The sequence below is a fragment of the Camponotus vicinus genome, unplaced genomic scaffold (assembly GCF_025532165.1).
Source record: "Camponotus vicinus isolate PSW18456_S1 unplaced genomic scaffold, iyCamVici1.0 SCAF_1, whole genome shotgun sequence".
Taxonomy (NCBI): domain Eukaryota; kingdom Metazoa; phylum Arthropoda; class Insecta; order Hymenoptera; family Formicidae; genus Camponotus; species Camponotus vicinus.
This window is the reverse complement of record NW_028141945.1, coordinates 26,237,935-26,260,454: the sequence shown is the minus strand read 5'-3', so window position 1 is coordinate 26,260,454 and position 22,520 is coordinate 26,237,935. Positions and strand designations below refer to the sequence as shown.

General features: G+C 28.7%; 1 protein-coding gene, 1 long non-coding RNA gene and 2 pseudogenes across 4 annotated transcripts; all 4 read right to left on the bottom strand.

The window, feature by feature from the left end:
- Positions 1-1,601: 1,601 nt before the first annotated feature.
- LOC145973413 (uncharacterized) lies at positions 1,602-6,854 on the bottom strand. The gene is made up of 6 exons (XM_083102743.1): positions 6,543-6,854; positions 3,626-3,868; positions 3,104-3,533; positions 2,869-2,990; positions 2,656-2,782; positions 1,602-2,456 (listed from the first exon to the last, which is right to left on the bottom strand). The coding sequence occupies exons 1-6, from the start codon at positions 6,698-6,700 to the stop codon at positions 2,325-2,327; spliced, it is 1,212 nt and encodes a 403-aa protein (XP_082958869.1). The 5' UTR covers positions 6,701-6,854; the 3' UTR covers positions 1,602-2,324.
- A 2,694-nt stretch (positions 6,855-9,548) lies between these two features.
- On the bottom strand, positions 9,549-14,399 carry LOC145973405 (uncharacterized; annotated as a pseudogene). Its single transcript, XR_014439431.1, has 6 exons — positions 14,162-14,399; positions 13,903-14,039; positions 13,646-13,775; positions 10,821-11,000; positions 10,150-10,492; positions 9,549-10,038 (listed from the first exon to the last, which is right to left on the bottom strand). The product of XR_014439431.1 is annotated as an uncharacterized LOC145973405 (transcript).
- On the bottom strand, positions 14,307-18,817 carry LOC145963239 (uncharacterized; annotated as a pseudogene). Its single transcript, XR_014436106.1, has 4 exons — positions 18,660-18,817; positions 14,676-14,918; positions 14,397-14,600; positions 14,307-14,349 (listed from the first exon to the last, which is right to left on the bottom strand). The product of XR_014436106.1 is annotated as an uncharacterized LOC145963239 (transcript).
- Positions 15,955-16,809, bottom strand: LOC145959897 (uncharacterized). Its single transcript, XR_014435217.1, has 2 exons — positions 16,573-16,809; positions 15,955-16,194 (listed from the first exon to the last, which is right to left on the bottom strand). It is a non-coding gene; the product is annotated as an uncharacterized LOC145959897 (long non-coding RNA).
- Positions 18,818-22,520: the final 3,703 nt, after the last annotated feature.

Sequence of the window (22,520 nt, the reverse complement as noted above, 5' to 3'; positions counted from 1 at the left end):
CGGAGCTTTTGACTTTGGCGTAAGTGAATTGAGCAATCGAATTCTTTTTTTGAAGAGAGAAAAATTAAATAATTATCGTTTGGGTTTTTCTGTATCTCAGGTAATACGTTTTATGAAATATTTTGGCCTTATTATTGGCGATCTTATGCCTCCAGATGATTCTCATTGGGAACTGTATTTTACTCTTAGAGCGATAATTGATATTTTAAACGCTGGATCATTTTTATTGCAAGAAGTTGAATATTTGCAATGTTTGGTAACGGAACATCATGAAATTTATGTTAGATTATTTGGAAACACTTTGAAAACAAAACATCATAATATGTTGCATTATACACGACTTATGCTTCGTGTAGGACCTCTAGTGAATCTTTGGTGTATGCGTTTCGAAGCAAAACACAAAGAGTCTAAGATAGAATCACATATAATTACTAGTAGAAAAAACTTACCACTTACTCTTGCTTTGAAACATTTATTAAAACTGAATGATAGATTACTTAATGAAAATTCATTATCTGATGAAATGTTACTCGAACCAAGTATTTCTACAGATGCTATATATTTTTATCCTCATTTTAATTTATTTAAAGAATATTTACCAGAAACTTACACAATTGTGTAATGGATTAAAATTCAAAGCATTTTATTTAAGCCAAAATTTGTGTTAACCTTAAGTGTAAAAGATTTATTACCTGTTTTTGGGATGATACATTTTATTTGTTTAAATAATGTAAAAAAACCGTTTTTTTTATTTTACAAATTTTAGAAACAGTTTTTCGAGACATTTATATGCCTATCGCGTTTCATTTTCAACAAAATGGAAAATTTTTGAATGTAATAATATTAAGTCAATTATTAACTATAATGATGTTACTTCTTTAGTAAAATCGGCTGATGCCGATTATTTTGTAATAATGCAAGAATAAAATTCTACCAAAAATGCTTGTTATTTTATATTTTTATTTAAGATAAGAAAAATATTTTAGTTGTAAGAACTAAATACGAGGAACCAAATTTTTAGTTGGAACAATAAAATATTTGGTTGATCATATATTAACCAAATTATTTGGAACGGTTTACCAAATTTTGATTATGTCAACAAAATTGTTTTTTCAGTGCGGATCGCATTATAACTCATAAATTTTTATAATTAGTAAATATTATAAATATTTAAAATCATGATTCACGAATTATTTGGTCTTAACCACTTTAGTTCCAAGCTTATTTGACAAAGCTTATAATTATTTTAATAACAATTTCAAATATTTCGATCAATTTGGCACAGGACTTTTAAATTGGAAATCTACGTGGTCGATTTTGAAATGGAGTAACAGTTAAATAATCTTTATTTGCAATAATATCTATGACAATAATGCTATAATGATAATAATGCTATTTTATATATCATACAAAATATTGATCATACAAAAAGTAAATTTATTTTGAAAAACAAGTTTTTCTTAGTAAAAATAAAATGCGTTTTATTTTCATGAGGAAAATCTATGTATAATATTTTTATAAATGTAAAATGGCAAATATTATTTCAAATTACAGATCTTCACAAATTGCTTCTAAGTACTTGGCTAGTTATAATTACTAATTTCATATTTAATTTTGATTTCTTACTTTTTACAAGATGCTATTTAGGAGAAAATTATTTTTAGATTCTGTTATTTTTTATTTAAGTATTAAGGGTAAACAATTTTTATAAGTTTTTTTGTTTTACATATTGGCACAGTTTTTATGTACATAGGATAAATTTTATCTTCATATTTTTTTACTTTCTTTTTAATGGGATAATATTTTCTAAAAGTCTTAAAAGAGATTATAAGAATATGCAATAAAAAATAAAGGATTAAAATTAAAAAAATTCATGATGATTTTATCCTGACCTTTGCACCGTCAAGATCAAACTGAGGCTAAATAGATTTTTTAAACCTTACAACCTTCCCTTTGTATTAAACATTTATTTAGAACATTCATGTTTTTCGAAATATTTCTCGATCTTTTTGAGAAAGCCTGTACACAATACCTTGTAAGAGACACGCATATGCCTAAGTTTAATACATAATATGAGATTCGTAAAGTTTATTTTCTTCTTTATATTCTTAAATTCTGTAGTACATTGCACATAACGAGCGCTAAATTGAGAATCATTGAATCGAAATTGAGAATTAATGTGGTGGAAACTGTTGTGGAAATTCAAGTTAATTCATCAATAAAAAAGTTTGATTAGTTAAAATGTTTCACACAAAATTGCCATATAATTCTACATATATTCTTATTATATTTTACCTTTCATAACACGAAAGGTAAAGTATAATTCATTCATTAACATTACACTTTTCAAATATAATACAGTAGAATACTAATAGTGAAAAGATTACTAATAAAGTAGTGCAAAGATTAAGACAATTTTTCCATCCAAGGAAATTACATGCCAGACGTCGTGTTTGCTGAAAAATGATATATATAAACAATATTTCAATTACAGAAAAGGAAATAAAAGAAAATATAATTTTATTTATTGCTCATAGAATATATTGATTCATTGACTAACATATTATTTATAAGATTTATAATTGATTATTATCTTCATTAACTACTTCCTACTAAAATTAGTATAAAAATACTTATACATAAAAAATTGCTTACCGATATGTTATGTATTGGATCCAGTGGATGCGTAAGGCGACATATCCCTCTGTCAATATTCGAGAGATGTGGTAGCCCCGAATTCCTCATATAAAAATATTTTATCGATTGACCATTTGCTATATAACTGAAAATATTAAAAAAATAATTATTTGTATATGTATGTATACATCAGATAGGTTGAAAAGTTCTGGTACTAAAATTGTTACTAACTATATTGATCCCGATAGGATTGCCATTACAGGTATATAAGTCAGATAACAAAGTACACCAAGTCTTCTAGCTACGCTGTGATATATAAGAGACAATAGACATCCTTGGTAATATGCTAAAATCTATATTATCAAATTTTATTAGAGAAAAATTATATTGAAAATTTATAAGATATAAAACACATAGTTTGCACAGTACATAACAGTTATAATTTAATATAATAAAAATAACTTACATATTTTATAAATTTTTCTTCGACATCTAATGTTACCAATAATTGATGTACATTTAAATCAGAAAATATAATTTCTTTAAGAACACATATAATCGATTCGGCTTCCCCGAAATTCCAGAAGTTATCGTTGATATTGTTATCTCTCCATAAAGTAAATTGCTCAGAAGACGTCGAGAATATTGAATGTGTAGGATTTTTAAATTTAAGGAAGAATAATACCTTTTGCGCAATATCATTTAACCATGTATCAATGATTGAGTAAGATATATTCGGTTGAAAATATTGTGCGATAATAGTAATTTGCTTTTCTAAAAGCAGCTTTTCCTTTGGCATGTATATAAATTTGGTTTGCTTGTATACTAACCGATACTGTTTTAACCAATGATAAATTTGGCCGAAATAGTATTTAACTGTCAAATTAGAATCGTGCCTGAAAAAAATTTACATATTAATTGTACCTATTAATTGTAATATTTACATTAATTTATAATGTTAGGAGCAATTTGGTTTATTAAATTTTACCATGACAATTGTGCAGAAATAATTCTATTTATATCATCTAAGACAAAACGATAAATTATAGAGTGTTCAGCTGTGGAACGCAGAAGTCTATTCAATTCCATTTCTTTGATATCCGATAAGTTATTATAAGACATTAGTGACACATAATGCCGTAGTTTTTCGATACATTTTACAGCTGCTTCTAAATGGTTAAAAATTTTCTCCCGTTTTTTTTTGTTATATATTCTTTTCGACAAGGGAAATCTAAAATGAAAAGAATATTTTTCAAAAATATGTTAAACAACAAACATCAGTAATAAATTATAGACAATATTTAATTTTCAAAGTATTATATTTTTTAATTATATATATACAGGGTGTCTTATTTTAATTGTGCATCTCGATTAATATCGCAGAAAGTGGTCGGATGAAAAAATATTTTAGACAAAAGTTGTAGGGTTCGGAGAGAGAGAGATCTGATGGTGACATTGGTTTGACCTCGAGTGAACGTACCAAAGTCATATAGAATTGAACTTTGCTTTATTAAATGAAACTCCATATTTTTTATTACATATTCTTGCAGCTCATTTCGCGAAAGCAGCTTATTTCGCTCTTTTTAAAGCAATATTATAAAATGTTTTTTGTTAATTACTTTTGTGAGGCTTGAAAGAATTACTTAATTTTATATAAACCATAAAATATCTCGTAAAATATTTATTTTTCGATTATCTCACTTCAATACTTCTATACACAAAATAATGTGAGGAATCAATTGATGTAAAGAAAACATAATTGTTTTTAAGAAAAAATATGTAATTTGAAATTATTAACTATTACAGACTTTTTTTTAAAACAGTTTTCTTTGCATTAATTGATTCCTCCCATTATTTTGTGCATAGAAGTATTGAGATAAGATAATCGAGAAATGAATATTTTATGAGATATATTTTATATATATAAAATTAAGAAATTATTTCAAGCCTCATAACTCGAAAAGTACTTGACAAAAAATATTTTGCGCGTGTGTTGTTTCTCCGTTATTTGGACTGATTTTGTTTGGTGGTCAACCAGCTCCAGACTACTTGACACGCATTTTCCCGTGCTTAGTATTACCCAGGATGAACGACGTGGACGTGGCGGGTTTTCATCCCTTTGGAGTGCTTAGCTTATGTCCCCTTGCCTCTCACGATTCGGGATGCTTGATTTACACACACGCACACAGAGAGAGAAAGAGAGAGAGAGAGAGAGAGAGAGAGGTGAAGGGCAATTTAGAGTCACGAAATACGCACACTGTATGGGGGTGGAAGCTTTTTACTTTAATTATTAACTTTGAAACACTGTAACTCAGTGAAAAATGATCCAATTTCAAAAACTAAAATACCGTTGTATTCGTCACAATGCCAGCTACAACATTCACTCGAACAAAAAAATCGATTTAAAAAAATGGCCGCCATGCAGAAATCTCGAAAGTGGCGGCACCTACAATTAAATTGATATGATCAACTTCTGCTCCCCTCGGAACCATAAAACTATTGTCTGAAACATTTTTCCCAATCTCTTTTACTTTAAGAGATATTCAGCTGCATCACTTAAAATGACACACCCTGTATAATTAAATATTGAAATATAAAAAAACGCTTGAAACAAATGAATGTAAAAAAGGAACATCTTTATGAATATTAATATAGATAAATATTGAGTAATCACATTATTACAAATCTTAATATTAAAATATGAAAAATCGTGATAGCACTTTTATTTAATCTCGTTTCGTATGTGTTTTACGCTGTAAAATATGCGATAAAATCTCGCATTATTTAATTTAATTTAATTTAATTTAATTTAATATTATGTTTGAATGAGAAATTAAGTGGAAAATAATTGTATAGAGATATTTAGGTTTACGCATGCCATTAAAAATAAAAATAAAATTTGTTTAAATATTTTAGAATAAAATAGTATTTAATTTTTACAATCTACAAATAGATAAAATTGATTGCATATAATTAGGTTTTACAACATTGTAAATACCATAAAGTTTGAACAGAAAATTTCAAGAATAAAATACCTGTAATTTTATGAGTTCCAGATATTCTATTATATATATATGATTTCCACTCCAAAATATTCAATTTATGAAAATTAATTAGAATATTATATAAGTAAATATTGAAATATAAAGAAAACGCTTGAAACAAATGAATGTAAAAAAGAAATATCTTTATGCATATTAATATAGATAAATATTGAGTAATCACATTATTACAAATTTTAATATTAAAATATGAAAAATCGTGACAGCACTTTTATTTAATCTCGTTTCCTATGTGTTTTACGTTATAAAATAGAGCTTTTCTTAATTACATAATAAAATAATTTTAATAAAATAATTTTAAAATGTTAAAAAAGTTTATTACAGAAGTTTACTAAACATAAATAGACTATATTTTTAAATATATATTTTTAATAATTTAAAATAATCCAAGTCAAAATACATTTTTAGCGTGCTATAACTGAAGACAATAATAAAAAAAAATATGTTTACAATTTAATAATAAAATCTATGCAAGAAAAGGATAAAATTATAATTTACGATAACAATGAGTCATATATTTCGAACGGTAGTAAACTATCGTTATCAATAGAACAACTTGGAAATGATTAATAAAATTTATTATGACTCGTCGAGCCACTAGACGTATTAAAATTTTGGCTTTACTAAATTTTGATCCTTTACTACGATCGTTATTAAATTGTAATATCAAAAGCTCAATATACAATGAAGCAACAAACGCAACATAAATTAATAAGATAACAATGTAATAACTTTAACTTTATTTTTTCACTATTATTTTCATGAAAGTTCGTTGAACGATGAAAATCGACCAAATATGAAATAAGTATAAAAAATTTAATTAAAAAATACTAAAAATCATACCTCTGAAAAAATTTCTTTTCCCAAAATTTGGTGCTAAATGTTATATGCTGCAATCTCTTACACGTGGATTTAAGATTCACGATATCCTCCACGCTAATGTTCTTATTTTTCAATATTGTAGCAATTATTTCATCTGGCAAATGTGTTACTGTAGCCATCGTAAAAAATTCAATGGTTCACAAAATAGCTCGCAACCGATATTATTTATTTTCGCACCATTAATTTCGTTTATATATATAACTAATCACGAATATGTGCGCACAAATTTTACTCCTACTTGTAACACTGCGTCTATCGCATGCACTTCGTTGGATGTTGCACGTGGCTTAGACTAGAGATGCACTTTCTTTAGAAATGATTCACAGCATTTGCTTTACCAATCAGAACAAAAGGGACATCTCCGTCCTGATTGGTCAAAAAAGTTAGGCCATAGCAGCAGGTACGTATGACAAATTCTTTCGAAAGAATTTCTGGACAATCTTCTTTCCCTTCTTGAGATGTATAGTTTTATGGTCTTATTCCAATGCTATTTTAATGGAATTTTTTGCCTTTTTGATCGTTATTTATATATATGCGCTGAGAGGGAGAGAGAGAGATCATATTTTTCTTATTGGAGTTATGATCGTATCGACATTTCTTGCTTCTTAATTTTATTATTCTTATATTTATTGTAATATAATATTATATTTATTATAATTAATTATTTATATATACGAAAAATTAAATAAATTAATGAATATACAATACATATACAATCGAAATATACAAGAAATTGCGAAGAATTATCGAAGTAAACTAATGTCAATATTCGCAGCTCGGCTTTGTACAGTATAAACTCTACGATAAAAATTTCCAATTTTAATTTATGAATATAATAAAACTTTGAAATCTATGTTCATTTTTCTTATATCGTTTCTTATATCATTCTATATATCGTTTTTCTCTTCAATATAGGTGAGAGAAAACAACTTTATCATTTTTACATTCAAATACTTTGTTCATTTATTGATTTTGAAAGATATTATTTTTTTAAATTTTAGTTATAATTGTTTCCGGCGACTGTAATCACACCGGCACGCATTTTAATATTTGTGATGCGCACAATCGACAGCATTATCGCCTTCTAATACACACTCATGTGTAATAAACACGCTTGTACAATTACACTGCGTACAATTATAAAATCATGTTCAAATACACAAGCACATATTATGCATTCACACACACACACTTATTCATACTTGTATACTTGTACACGCGCACACACACACACACACACACACACATCAAAGAACGTATATAAATTTTATTTTAATTTATTTTGACACGAAACAAATCGCATTTTTTTTCACTGTTATTCTCCCGAGCCCTGATCCTGATTGCGGTTATCCGATTCAGCTGGCAGACTTGCGGAGGCCGTCCGTGACATTTTTATATTTCATTATGTTTATTTATTTAATGAGAATTAAAATAACTATTAAATAAATCACGTTCGATTGCAAGAATGGAAAAAACCGACATAGATGAATATTAATATTCGAATATTAATATAGTTTAATCTTGTCAAATAAATTTTACGATTTAAATATTCAATTTTAACTTAAGAATATATTCGAGAATTGAATGCTATTTTTTGATCTTTTCATATCAATCTTCCCCTTAATAAAGATAAGAAAAAATCTGATCTTCCTTACATATAAACACATTTTTTTACTTATTTACACAGTTTGATTTTATTTTATTCTTCTTATTTTTTGTAATTACTTATTAATAAGCAGTCAGAATTTAAGTTTTTAACATTATTCTGACTGATGGCTTCCAAATTTTTGTAACACCCACAAGAATGATACATTAATATAGATGTACACACCCATGGTAATGTAATACGTGGCTCTTTTCCGCATACTTTCGAATATAATAATTATTTATCATAAAGATCTCACTGTATAATCGATAATTTAATAAAAATATTTTTCTTACTTTGCTTTAAATCTTATAAGAAATAATAGCATTCAATATAATTAATAATTAATAATTTATTTAATCAATTAAAAATTTATAGCCATTTAATAAACATTAATAATTAATTAGCCTCGTTTTTTTATGTTTCTGAAAGATTACTGAAGATCCTTAGCCAATGTAGTCAAGCAATGAGGAAGCAAAAGTGCATAAATATTCTTTTTGGCTTATTAACGATTTTTCCTATCTGCAATCACGGCACTATCAAGTAACATACCCGGAATTTTATATCAAGTAAACTTTCGAAAAGATATTTCAAAAGCAAAAGCCGTAATCAAAAACCTAACAACACTTTTATGACATAATGTGAATACAACCTTTCGATTGCGATTTCAGTTTGAATAAGATTGGTGCAGTCAATCTTGAGAAATGATGCATATTGAATTACATAATAGAATTGTGGCATTTTTCATTCTTCTCTATAATTTCCAGGTTCAGACTCACGTACGTATGCTCGTACTCATAAACAGAAAGCGATTTTGTCTCTCAACTGGCGTTCACGTCGCGCATGTTCGATTATTTGCTACAATGTGGAAAACGCTTTAAGAGATAAAATCACATATCATCATATGGATGATTATGCATATGTGAGATTAGAAGAGTTACGCGGAATGGTGCAGCAAACGAGAGAAAAATACTACAGTGATTAAAGTATCCCAGAATGGTGCAAAAAAGAGAAGTAATTTTTTCTAATATATTTATTGACCCCATTAAAAATACCTGACAATGGTAAAAAATACGCCACATAAAAATATGCCAACTTGTATAGAACAAAGAGCTTAAAAAATATTTATTCCTAAAACTCAGAAAATATTACAAACTAAAAACAATTTTCTCCAAAAAAGTATCTTCTAAAAAATACATAAATTTAAAATATACATATATATATATATATATATATATATATATATATATATATATATATATACAGGGAGTATCGCTATAATCGCCCCACACATTTTGTAGAGGTAGAATGGATTAAACCGAGGAAGAAATTATAAAGTCATTTTGTTATATTCTCAATAATTAACGAGAAATTAATTTAAGAAGAGGCTCCGACGTTCGCCGCGACGCTCCTCCCATCGCTTCGTCGCGCGGTCCGTATCATGTTACAGCAGGGAGGTCTCTTCTCGCCGCGCGCTTCTACTCGCGTGGATTCGCCGATCTTCTTAAATTAATTTCTCGTTAATTATTGAGAATATAACAAAATGACTTTATAATTTCTTCCTCGGTTTAATCCATTCTACTTCTACAAAATGTGTGGGGCGATTATAGCGATACTCCCTGTATATAATAAATTATGGATATTATTACATACACTACTGATTAGAAAATATTTCGTGCATAACAGCGATGTCAATTGGATAATTCCTTACCAAGTTTACACTTGGTATGTAATAAGTGCCTTCAAATTTAGAAAAATATCGCCCTATCTCTACATTATTGATCCATTTTGGTGGACATATTGACACAATATCTAAAATAAAAATAAATATGTTTTATATATTGCGCGTGTTTAGAGAAATAAATAATCATATAAAACATATATAATCTATAAGACAGAACGCTACTAATATTTCATACATACCTTGTGGTACATAACACATTATATTATTTTCTGCAAGAATTATATAGTGCGGTTAACAGATAAATCTGTAATTATCTGATTTGCAAGCTTGACATCTACATAAACACGTGTGCTGATTTTTACAGCATTCGCTCAGATGCGGAATTAAAGAATTCAATTTTTTCTGTACGAGCGTAGCTTTACATTTGTAATGCCAACCAATTATCATACCATCATGAAGATTATTTATTTCACACGAAGACAAATACGGGTTCGGTGCGTGCGTTACGATCATACCAATAGCATATTTAATTTCTTTTTTTCTTATTTCCGGTTGTTCATTTATGACGATGTTAGATATATCCTATATGTACATAACAAATGTGTATATAGCAATGTAATAATTGTGTATATAGTAATGTAATAAAATTTAATCAATATTTTTTATAAAGTGTTTTCAAAAGTAATTATTGTAATTACTTAAATGATACAGACAGTTGTCATTGTGTGTATATTGAACATCTGAACTCATATATGTATACATATGCATATTCATATACATATACATATACACATACATATACATATGCATATACACATACATATACATATGCATATACATATACATATAGAGATATGCATGCTTGTACATATATATTTCAGTATATCATATACAACGTGTTATACACTACCTGTATGGAACTTGTAATATTTTTGTATTCATAATCTGTTTGTATATCTTCAATATTATTGCGTAAGCATCGTGATAAGATATCTATTAAATTCTTGATTTTCCAATTGTAAAGTATATTGCAATGATTTATCAATTCACAAAAATCGTGCGGAACGTTAGACATTAACAGTTGTATTTGCTTAAAAAAAGTGATAGATATATATAAATAATATTTCAATTACAGAATAGAAAATGAAATGAAATTAAAGGACTCCGCATTAATTTAATGGAAAATGGCTTTCTGCCGAATTGCCTGAATTTTTGATATGTTTTATTTTAAGACATTTTAATCAACAGTTTCAGCAGTAGTATTAATAGAATAAACGAGTGGGACTAGGTCGATCCCTTATATCATCTAGATCAAAAAGATCCTCTGTTACTTCCCGTATTGAGTTGAGATTATCTCAAGGTTGAAGTTATCTGTTCAATTTTCAACAGGATATCGTGCAAAGGGTAGTTTGCTTTAAAGGCATCAGAAATGGCATTGCTTAAACTGCAGCTGTTTTGAAATTATCTGGTATGGAATCTAGTCGGGACAACGGCCAATCTGGCCTTCAAGTCCAACATGTAGCTATCCTAATTCTTCTGGTAAAAGTAACCGAGGCGCCTTTGATGTGATGCAAGTTAATTTGAGTAAAAGAAACTACGGAAACTGCCATATTTAGACAACCTCCTCAACTGTCCCCTCAACGGATCCCTTCAGGATCCCTTTTGTGCTCTTTTTCGAGCTTACGGTTGCCCGTCCAAGACAGAAGAGCCTGAAGTTGCAGGCCTTCAGGGTTTCCAGTGATGGATCTCCAATCAAGCAAGCGAAGTGGATGCTCGTAGCATCCCTGCTTTCGCTTTTTCTGGTGACGATCCAATCACTGCACGTCAGGCCCGTATTTTGTCTACCAGGAACTTCAAGGCCTCCTCGTCTGATTTTTCCACGTGCTCTACCACTCAATGACGATTAGGCAACTCATCAAATGACAGCACACATAGGGAGTTTTCTCCCAACTTTAAGAGGAAAAGCTTTTGAGCAAGTCGCCCGACTGCTCATCGGCGCAAGCAAAGACTAAAGCGTCATCCCTCTCCCAAGAACCGGAGAAGGGAGCTTTGCCCTCGGAAAGTTCGAGGTTATGCCCCCTAATTAGTTTCCTGATCATGCTACATTCTTCGATTCCTAATTTTTTGTCAGGATAGCCCTCTAAAGTGAGGGCTAGCCTAATAAAGCCCATAATCGTCTGAGCACAGGACCCTTGATCTGAGATCTTGGGTCGTTTGGTGAATATCAGTGGGAATGGGGATGCTGAGCTCTGGTCAAGCACGTATAGGTGCTGCAACCAGAGCCTCATCTCCTCCAGGCCTAGAATTTGGCACAGTGAAGAAGTTTGGACTTTTACAGCCTCCTCCTCTCTTTGAAGCTGTTTTTTATAGCGGCGTCTGGCTGCTCCGCTATATCTTACTTGGATTTTTGGACGGTCTTCGATCAAGCCCATTCCTGAGTTGGATTCCTCCGACCGTTCATTTCTTAAGGAAGGCACGTCCTGGAGGACTTTGCTTAGATCAGTGTCTTTATTTTTAATCTTTGAAATCGTATCCATTCTGGTCCTACGAGTACAGCGAATGTGCGATCTTACCCAACTAGAGTCGCGAATAACTGAGGCTTAGCACACCCTTAATATGAAGGATTAATACACCCGGAGAATGCCCGGTATCCGGGGAGACCGTTCGCGATACAATTTCCTCTGCGTCACACAGCCGTCGGCACGGTTACAAATATTTTAGCTTGGAGGGGGTCTCTCTTCGTTAGTCGTACCTGATACTACCCTTAAGCGAGTGGCCTTGGATGCGACCGTAAGTCTTTTCACCACGCTAAGGAGACCCTTTAGGAGGAGAATTAAAAGTCTCAATGGCACAACTCTCAAAAATAGACAGTATCGGCCTTATTGAGCTTAAAACATTATCTTCGTACGTATGCGACTAATGATACAGAGAGGGTTTCCTTACACTTACAAAGTATATTAAATGTTTATAAATATGTATATGTATATATGTAGATTCTTAACACACACACATACACACACACACACACGCATACACACACTCTCACATAACCCCAATATTCCAAAGATCATTTATTAACTTCAGATGCAGCCTACAGATATCATTCATTATAAAAACTGAATGTAGAAAGTCCAAAAGCATTATTGTAAATGTAAGGAGTAACAAATTTTTTTATATGAGAAAGAAATAGTTTGTAGGGTTGTTAAATGCGGAAGTGAAGTGCGAAGTTTTTATCTCTATACTCATAATCAACTCTTAAAAATACGCAAGCAATTCAAACATTTAACATCTCATACGTATACACATTTTATATACTCCTTTACATGAATGCACAAACATGTGTGTTAAGAATCTACATATATTACACATATATAAACATGTAATATACCTTGTAAGTGTAAAGAAACCATTTCTGTATCATTAATTGCGTTCGTATGAAGATAACCTTCTAAAGTCAATAGAGTCTAAACTATCGATTTTCGAGAGTTGAGTCTTTTAATCAGAGTAAACGACAGTCTTACAATAAACAAAAACATATCAAAAATTCAGCCAATTCGATAGAAAGCCATTTTCCATGAAATTGGTACGGGGTCTTTTTATTTGTTGTTCATAGAATATATTGACTCATTGAAAAACGTATTATAAGACTTATAATTGACTATTATTTTTAATAAAATTACTTTCTCTATTAAAATCAATAAATAAATTATGAATAAACTATAAAAAAATTTTTACCGATATATCATATAATGAGTTTAATGGATGGGCAACGCAACATCTACCTCTGACAATGTTCCAGGGATAGGTCCATAGGAATGTCTTCTTCATATAAAAATACTCTACCAATTGAAAACCATCTGTATTACTGAAAATAGAGAAACATAATTATATATATATATATATATATATATATATATATATTTATATTTATATTTATATTTATATTTATATATTGGATGAATTGAAAAGCTCCCAAGTTTAAAATTGTGTACTATTTTGGTTTCCATATGATTGCTGTTACAAAACCATGTCCGTCATATCTAGCGTATAGAAAGCAGCGTATACCAAGTCTTCTAGCTACACTATGATATGTAACAGACAGTATATATCCTTGATAATGTTCTAGAATCTATATCATCAAATTATTTAAAAAATTATATTGAACGTTTATAAGATAAAACACATAGTTATATATTTGAGCATTAAATAACAAAATAACATTACAATTTAATATAACATAAAATTACTTACATAATTTATATAGTTGGTTTCGAAATTTGATGTTACCAATAATTGATATAATTGATAACCACCTAATTCAGAAGATATAATTTCTTCAAGAATACACATAATTTGTTTTGCTTCTGTTGGATTCCAAAAGTTATCGTTGATATTGTTATCTCTCCATAAAGTAAATTGCGCAGAAGACGTCGAGAATACTGAATGAGTAGGATATTTATTTTTAAGGCGAGATAATACTTCTTGCACAATATTGTCTAGCCATGTATCGATGATTGAGTAAGATACATATGGTTGAAAATATTGTGCGATAATAGTAACTTGTCTTTCTAAAAGTAGCTTCTTCTTTGGCATGCATATAAATTTGGTCTGTTTGTACAGTAACCGATAATGTCTTAACCAATGATAAATTAGACCGAAATTATATTTAATTGTCAAATTGGAATTGTGCCTGAAAATAATTTACATATTAATTCTACAATATTCACATTAATTTATAATGGCAATTTGGTTTATTAAATTTTACCATGATAATTGGGCAGAAATAATTCTATTTATATCATCCAAAACAAAACGATAAATTATAGAATGTTCAGCTATGGAACGCAGAAGACTATTCAATTTCATTTCTTCGATACTCCGTAAGTTATTGTAGAACATCAGTGAGACATAGCGCTGTAGTTTTTCGATATATTTTACATTTGCTTCTAAATGATTAAAATTTTTCTCTAATTTCTCCTTGTTATGTCTTTTTTTTGAAAGAGGAAATCTAAAATTGAGAAAAAAGTTCTTCAAAAATATATTAAATATCAACAATAAATTATAGATAATATACTTTTCAAAGTACATGTATATTTTTTAATTATACAAATATATATATACAGGGTGTCCCGAAACTAACGCTTGATACTTTAAAGGCAGATTCTCTGGCCAATTTAAAAACGATTTTTCCTCAGCGAAAATGTCAAGGGAGATTATTATTTTTTGCATATTTCCAATTTTTGTCATCATGTATCTTTCTAACTAAGCCTTAAATTAAAATTCTATTAAAGTAAACTCTACCTAAAATTAACTAAAGAATGTGACTTTATTAATATTTTATTCCCATAAGCCTTAGTTTGCGGAAAACCCTTTATCTTCAATCGCTTATAACTCGAAAACTATTAGTGCCGCGACATTTTCGCTGAGGAAAAATCGTTTTTAAATTGGCCAGAGAATCTGCCTTTAAAATATCAAGCGTTAGTTTCGGGACACCCTGTATATATACAATATATATATAGGGTGATCATTGGGAATGTGTTGAAAATAAATGGTTATTATTTCATAATAAGTAGACCGAACAAAATGAACGAAACGCAATTTTGTTGAAGAAATATTTTTAAATTTTATTACCATATGTGTGAAAAAATAGTTTCAGCAGAAAATTTCAAGAACAAAATACGATCATATTATTTCCAAAATATTAATTTATGAAAGTTAATTAGAAAATTATAAAAGTAAATCTTAAAGTGCAAAAAAAACTCTTGAAACAAATAAATGTAAAAGTAATATTTTTATGTGTATTATTATAGATAAATATTTATGAGTAGTCGCATTATTACAAGTTTAATATGAAAAAGAGCATAAGAGCAGATAGAATTTTATTTAGCTTTGTTTTATGTTTTACACTATAAAATAGAGTTCTTTTTAATTACATAATTGAAATAGTTTTAAAATATTAAAGAATCTATTAAAATATAAATAAAATTTATTTTTAAATTTATATTTTTAAACAAAACAGTTATAATGGCAATACGAGTCGAGTGTCGATGTTATAACACATTTATTTATAATACAATCAAATAAATATTGATATTAAAGCATACAAAGAGAGGATAGCGAACGTTTCGACCCTATTTTTGGGTCATCTTCAGCGCGAAAGTATATAATAAAAGATAATATAATGAAAAAATATAATAACAAAGTGTTTTATATCGGAGTCTGTTACAAAGGGTGCTGTCTAAAGCGATAATAAATGTCTCGGTATCTCATTATCTTGACGATGCCTACGTAAAAACAAAGGACAAAAGTAAAATAAGTTAAATAAATAATGTAATTAATATGAACAAAGAAAGAAAAAGTACTAAATTAAACATGAAATTACGAGATTGAAATGTTAATTTATTAAAAATGATCTAAATATAAACTGAACATAAAGTCAAAGAAATAAAATAAATAAGTTATAAATAAGTTGAATAAATAATATGACTAATATGAACATAGAAAGAAAAAAGTACTAAGAATTAAACATGAAAATTACGAGATTGAAATTATTTTAATGTCAATTTATTAAAAATGATCTAAATAAACTGAACATATAGTCAAGAAATAAAAATTAAAAGGTTAAAAAGATAAGAAGTTAAAACTACGGAAATAAGACTTACTTCCAGGCATCGAAGATAATGACGCGCCGAGGAGATGAATAGAGACAACTTAACATCTCCGAAGACAAAGATCGACTCGTCTTTAACGGATAAATGTGACTTATATATAAACGGTAAAGAGAGTCAAATAATGTATAAATGTACACATACGCAAAGTCGCAGACCTATTTGTTATGATAGAAACTGTGTTAAATTTTTGGCAAGTTGTTGACAATATTTAAATAAATTTCTGGTAAACGTTCAGTATCCGTTTGCAAATTGAGACTATTTTTTTGCCTCTTGATATATAGCATTTCGGAGATCAATCTTTTACTCAAATATGGTTCTCGATCCAAAACCTGAACGCCATCCCAATCAAAAGTATGATCAAAACCAACTTTGTGATTCGTGATGACTGATTGAGAATTAGTGTTATGTCTAATGTGGCTGCGATGTTCGTTGATTCTGGTATGCAGTTGTCTGCAAGTTTGTCCAACGTAGGACGCATCGCAATCCATGCAGTTCAATTTGTATATGACGTTCAAAGAATTGGAGGTAGGAAGAGGATCCTTATGAGCCCTGATGAAGTTTTTCATTTTATTGATACTGTAATATGAGAGTCGAACATCCAAATCCTTAACGATATGTTTAAAACGCCCGGAGATTGAAGGAACGTATGGTATCGTGAAATAAGTAATGTGATCATTTGTGTTTATGACCTGGGTATTATTCACTAAGGAATTTGGAATATATCAAGAGGCAAAAAAATGGTCTCAATTTGCAAACGGATACTGAACGTTTACCAGAAATTTATTTAAATATTGTCAACAACTTGCCAAAAATTTAACACAGTTTCTATCATAACAAATAGGTCTGCGACTTTGCGTGTGTGTACATTTATACATTATTTGACTCTCTTTACCGTTTATATATAAGTCACATTTATCCGTTAAAGACGAGTCGATCTTTGTCTTCGGAGATGTTAAGTTGTCTCTATTCATCTCCTCGGCGCGTCATTATCTTCGATGCCTGGAAGTAAGTCTTATTTCCGTAGTTTTAACTTCTTATCTTTTTAACCTTTTAATTTTTATTTCTTGACTATATGTTCAGTTTATTTAGATCATTTTTAATAAATTGACATTAAAATAATTTCAATCTCGTAATTTTCATGTTTAATTCTTAGTACTTTTTTCTTTCTATGTTCATATTAGTCATATTATTTATTCAACTTATTTATAACTTATTTATTTTATTTCTTTGACTTTATGTTCAGTTTATATTTAGATCATTTTTAATAAATTAACATTTCAATCTCGTAATTTCATGTTTAATTTAGTACTTTTTCTTTCTTTGTTCATATTAATTACATTATTTATTTAACTTATTTTACTTTTGTCCTTTGTTTTTACGTAGGCATCGTCAAGATAATGAGATACCGAGACATTTATTATCGCTTTAGACAGCACCCTTTGTAACAGACTCCGATATAAAACACTTTGTTATTATATTTTTTCATTATATTATCTTTTATTATATACTTTCGCGCTGAAGATGACTCAAAAATAGGGTCGAAACGTTCGCTATCCTCTCTTTGTATGCTTTAATATCAATATTTATTTGATTGTATTATAAATAAATGTGTTATAACATCGACACTCGACTCGTATTGCCATTATAACTGTTTTGTTGAATTTTATATTTCGAGTCTTATATTTATTAATTTTTATATTTTTAATAATTTAAAAATAATCCATGTCAAAATACATTTTTTTAGCATACTATAACCAAAGATAAAAAACGAGCTAATATTTACGCTTATAATTTAATAATTAAATCTATGCAAGGAAAGAATAAAATTATAATATATGATAATGAGTCACGCGTCTGAAATAATAGAAAATTATCTTTATCTATAGCGTAATGAATGGGAATGATTGATAAAACTTATTATGATATGTCGAATCTCTAGACGCATTAAAATTCGGCATTACTAAATTTTGATCCTCTTTTATGATCGTAAACTATAACATCAGAAACAATATACAATGAAACAGTATACAATGAAACAACAGGCGCAATATAAATTAATAAGTTAATAATGTAATAACCTCTGATAGAATTTCTTTTCCCAAAATTTGTTATTGAATGTTATCTAATGTAATCTATTACACGTGGATTTAAGACTCAGGATATCTTCTATGCTGATGTTCTCGTCTTCCAAAATTATAGCTATTATTTCATCGGGCAAATGTATTATCGTAGTCATTACAAAAAATTCAACGATTCACCAAAAACTCGCAACTGATACTTATTTCTACACTATTCGTTGCGTACTTTAAGTATAACCAATTATAAATGTGAACGTACAAAATTTACTGTATAGCTTCTAGCACTGTCTCAATATGTCTGTATCGTACACTTCTTTCGATGTGGAGACTTAAGATGTATTTTCTTTAGAAATGATTCAAAGATTTCGGTTTGCCAACCAGAACAAAAAGGACCTTTGGTTCTGATCGGTCAAAAAATCAGACAATAGGAACAGGTAGATGTAACAAATTCTTTGAAAAGATAACTTTTTTTCAGTTCTCGGAACTTATGGTTTTATGGTCTTATTTCAATGTTATGTTTTAATGGAATTATTTTGTATTTGACCGTTATTTATACATATATGCGCTACTATATTTCTTTTATTAGTATTATTATGATCTTATAATATCTTGATTCTTAATTTTATTATTCTTATATTTTCTTATAATTATATATTTAAGGAAAATTAAAAACTAACTGATAAATGTATCATACGATCGCGAAATATGCGAGGAATTGCAAGGAATCGTCGCAGTAAACAAATGTAAGTCTGACAGCTCTTAGCAAAGTAAATTCTATGGTAAAAGTTTTCAATTTTAATTTACGAATATATTCAACATTGAAACCTATTTTCGATCTTATTATTTTCGATCTTCATCGTTTCTCTCTTCTATACAGATAAGAGAAAACAATATTGTCTTTTTTACATACAAATACTTTGTTTATTTATAAATTTTAAAAGATTTTATTTTTTTAATTTATTCTATTTTTGTTTAAATTCTATTATTTTATTAATTATAATAAAATAATAATTCACAACGTCCCTCTCTCCTCTTCTTCTTTAAAGGGTTTTACAGTCAACATTCACCTCCTCGAAGAAAAGATGTTCAAAATATAATCAGGTAAAAAAACATAAAGTAAAATAAAATAACGGAAAGAATGGAAGAAGAGGAAAGAGGGAAAAAGAAGAGAAGGAGTAATAGAAAGCGAAAGAAAGAAGGAAAGAGAGAAAGCGGAGAGAGAGTTTGGAGAAAGGAATTAACACATGGTTGCCTACATATTGGCGGCGGCAGTAGTCTATTTTCTACTTTAGATGATTCCTAGAGCTCATACGATTCAATGAATTAAGTTGGGATAATGAGAACTTTTCATCAGGATTACGTAAACTACAATTTTTCAAAGTTTCAACGAAATCTACCCGGACCCATTTTCCATATGTTTTGTACGAGGTCTTTAAAAATCATCATAATATCTTTCAAAAAAGTTGAGATATTTATTATGTATAACTTTAATACATATTCATATTACAAATTGTATATTTTTAAACTATAAACTATAGTGATTAGAAAATATTTTGAAAATTTTAATAGTAATCGTTTGGTTAAGCTTTTGCCAGTCTTTTAATATTATGAGTACCTTCGAATCAAAAAAAGTATCGCTCAATCTTTACATTATCGAATCATTTTAGTGGACATCTTAATATAGCATCTAAAATAAAGTGATATATTTTATATCATAAGAACGATGAAAGATAATAAAAGGTATACAATTTATGAAGACTAATAATCATACCTTGCTATAATAATATAATAATATAGTTTATATAATGTTTAGTGAGAATTATAAAATTATAATTGTCCGATACTATATTTAAAAATTCTCTAGATCTATAGATGTGACATAATACTTTACAACAAATACAACTGGTATTTCACAAGTTAATATTACACAATAATCTCAGTATGCAATCTGTAAGTTATAATTTCATTAAATTGATAAATTATTATAAATTGTTATTTCTGTTTTTGTTACTTACGCTTTTCCCATAAAACATTATAAAATGTCATACATTAAATATTATATTTTTGTTATTTAGTAAAGAAACAATTTTTATATTATAAAATGCAAATAAACTTTTTGGATTATGCAATTTGAATAACTATAACGGGGCACGCCAAGTTTTCATATCTTCAAAGTCATTTATGAGATTTATAATTTGCGTAAATATTTTTTTTTGAATTATATACACAATATAAGTACTTTAGGAATTAAAGGAATCTTAATTCATTGAATATCGATTTAAAATCGATAAGATTAATAGTATGGAGCAAAGATTTGGGGATGGAAGAAATATGAGACTATAGAAACGTGCCAGGATAAATATATAAAATGGACACTAGGATTAGATTGAAACACTTCAAGTTATATTGTTAGGAAAGAAAGAAAAAGGAAACTTTTAAGAATAGAGACAGGTAAAAGAACTATTAGTTTTGAAGAAAATATTAGGGAGAAATCAAACAATAAGGTAGAGATAGAATGTTTTAGGGAAGTAGAGAAAAATAGGGTAGCTCAAAATAGATGGGAAATAGACAGAGAAATGTATTTTTGAAAAGATGAAATGTCCGGAACAGAAATTAAAAGATTAAGAAAGGAAGGTTTCGAAGTTAGCACAGAAGCAAAGCGAAAGAGAAGTAGAGAATCAAAAACTTGGCCCAACAGAATAAAATTCAGAATTCTAGATATGATATAAGATATAGAGCGTTATACACGATAGGAATACTAAAATATTTAAGGAAACAAGGTCAGAAAGATTTTCAAAAGATCATAGCGAGAGTTAGATGTGAAAACGAAGAAAACCGGAACAAATTATGGCGTGAACAGGAGAAGAAACTGTGTAAAATATCAAAAGGACATATATCAAAAGGAAGTAGAAATATTGGAGCATTTAGCAACGAATTGTATAGAAGATACGAGGAATAATAAAAGAATAAGTTAAATTTTAGGAAAAAATGGGGAGAGAATTAAATGAAGGAAATTCTAAGATTAAGAAAAGAGAATAAAATTAAAGAAATTATTAAAGATAATCTAGAAGTAATTGAAATTATTTAGAATAAGAAACAGCATTGTATAAGTTAAGCATATTATAAAGTCTGCAATGTGCATTTTATGTAAAACTTCTTTCAATGCCGAAAGACAAGAAATAAATCAATCTATCTATCTAACATATCCAATCTATAATATATTAATAACATTAATACATACAAATAATATTAATACATACATAAAATATACTGCAATTAAAAAAAATTAATTATCTCCGATTAATCATGACAACTATGTGAGGATTAAAAGATTGTACGTTTGTTATCAGTGTAATATTGTTACGTCCTCGCGTTCCTTTCTTGCGAATATATTTGACATCTACTTTATTGTTCGGGAAGTACATCGACGGTAGAAGATTGTCTCCGAGTGCGTCGTCAAGACGTTGCTTAATAAACAACGACGGTTAGAGAGTTTGGAAACATCGATTAAAGTGTACGAACGCGCATATATCCGTGACCTATTTTGTGAATATTCAGTGTCCTTGTTAATTATCATTGTGATTCAATAAAGTTCCTGTATTCGTGTTTCTTAAACATTCGTGTTATTATTTACGAGTGCGCAAATGCCGCGTGAGTAGCGTGTGCCGATCGGTTGCGTCGCGCGCATTCGATATATCATTCCGCGGACAACAATCTATATATATATATATATATATATATATATATATATATATATATATATATATATACAGGGTGTCCCATTTTAAAAAACGCACCTCGATAATTCTTCAACGAAGCATTTTCAGCAAAAATGTTTTAGATAAAAGTTGTGTGATTTCA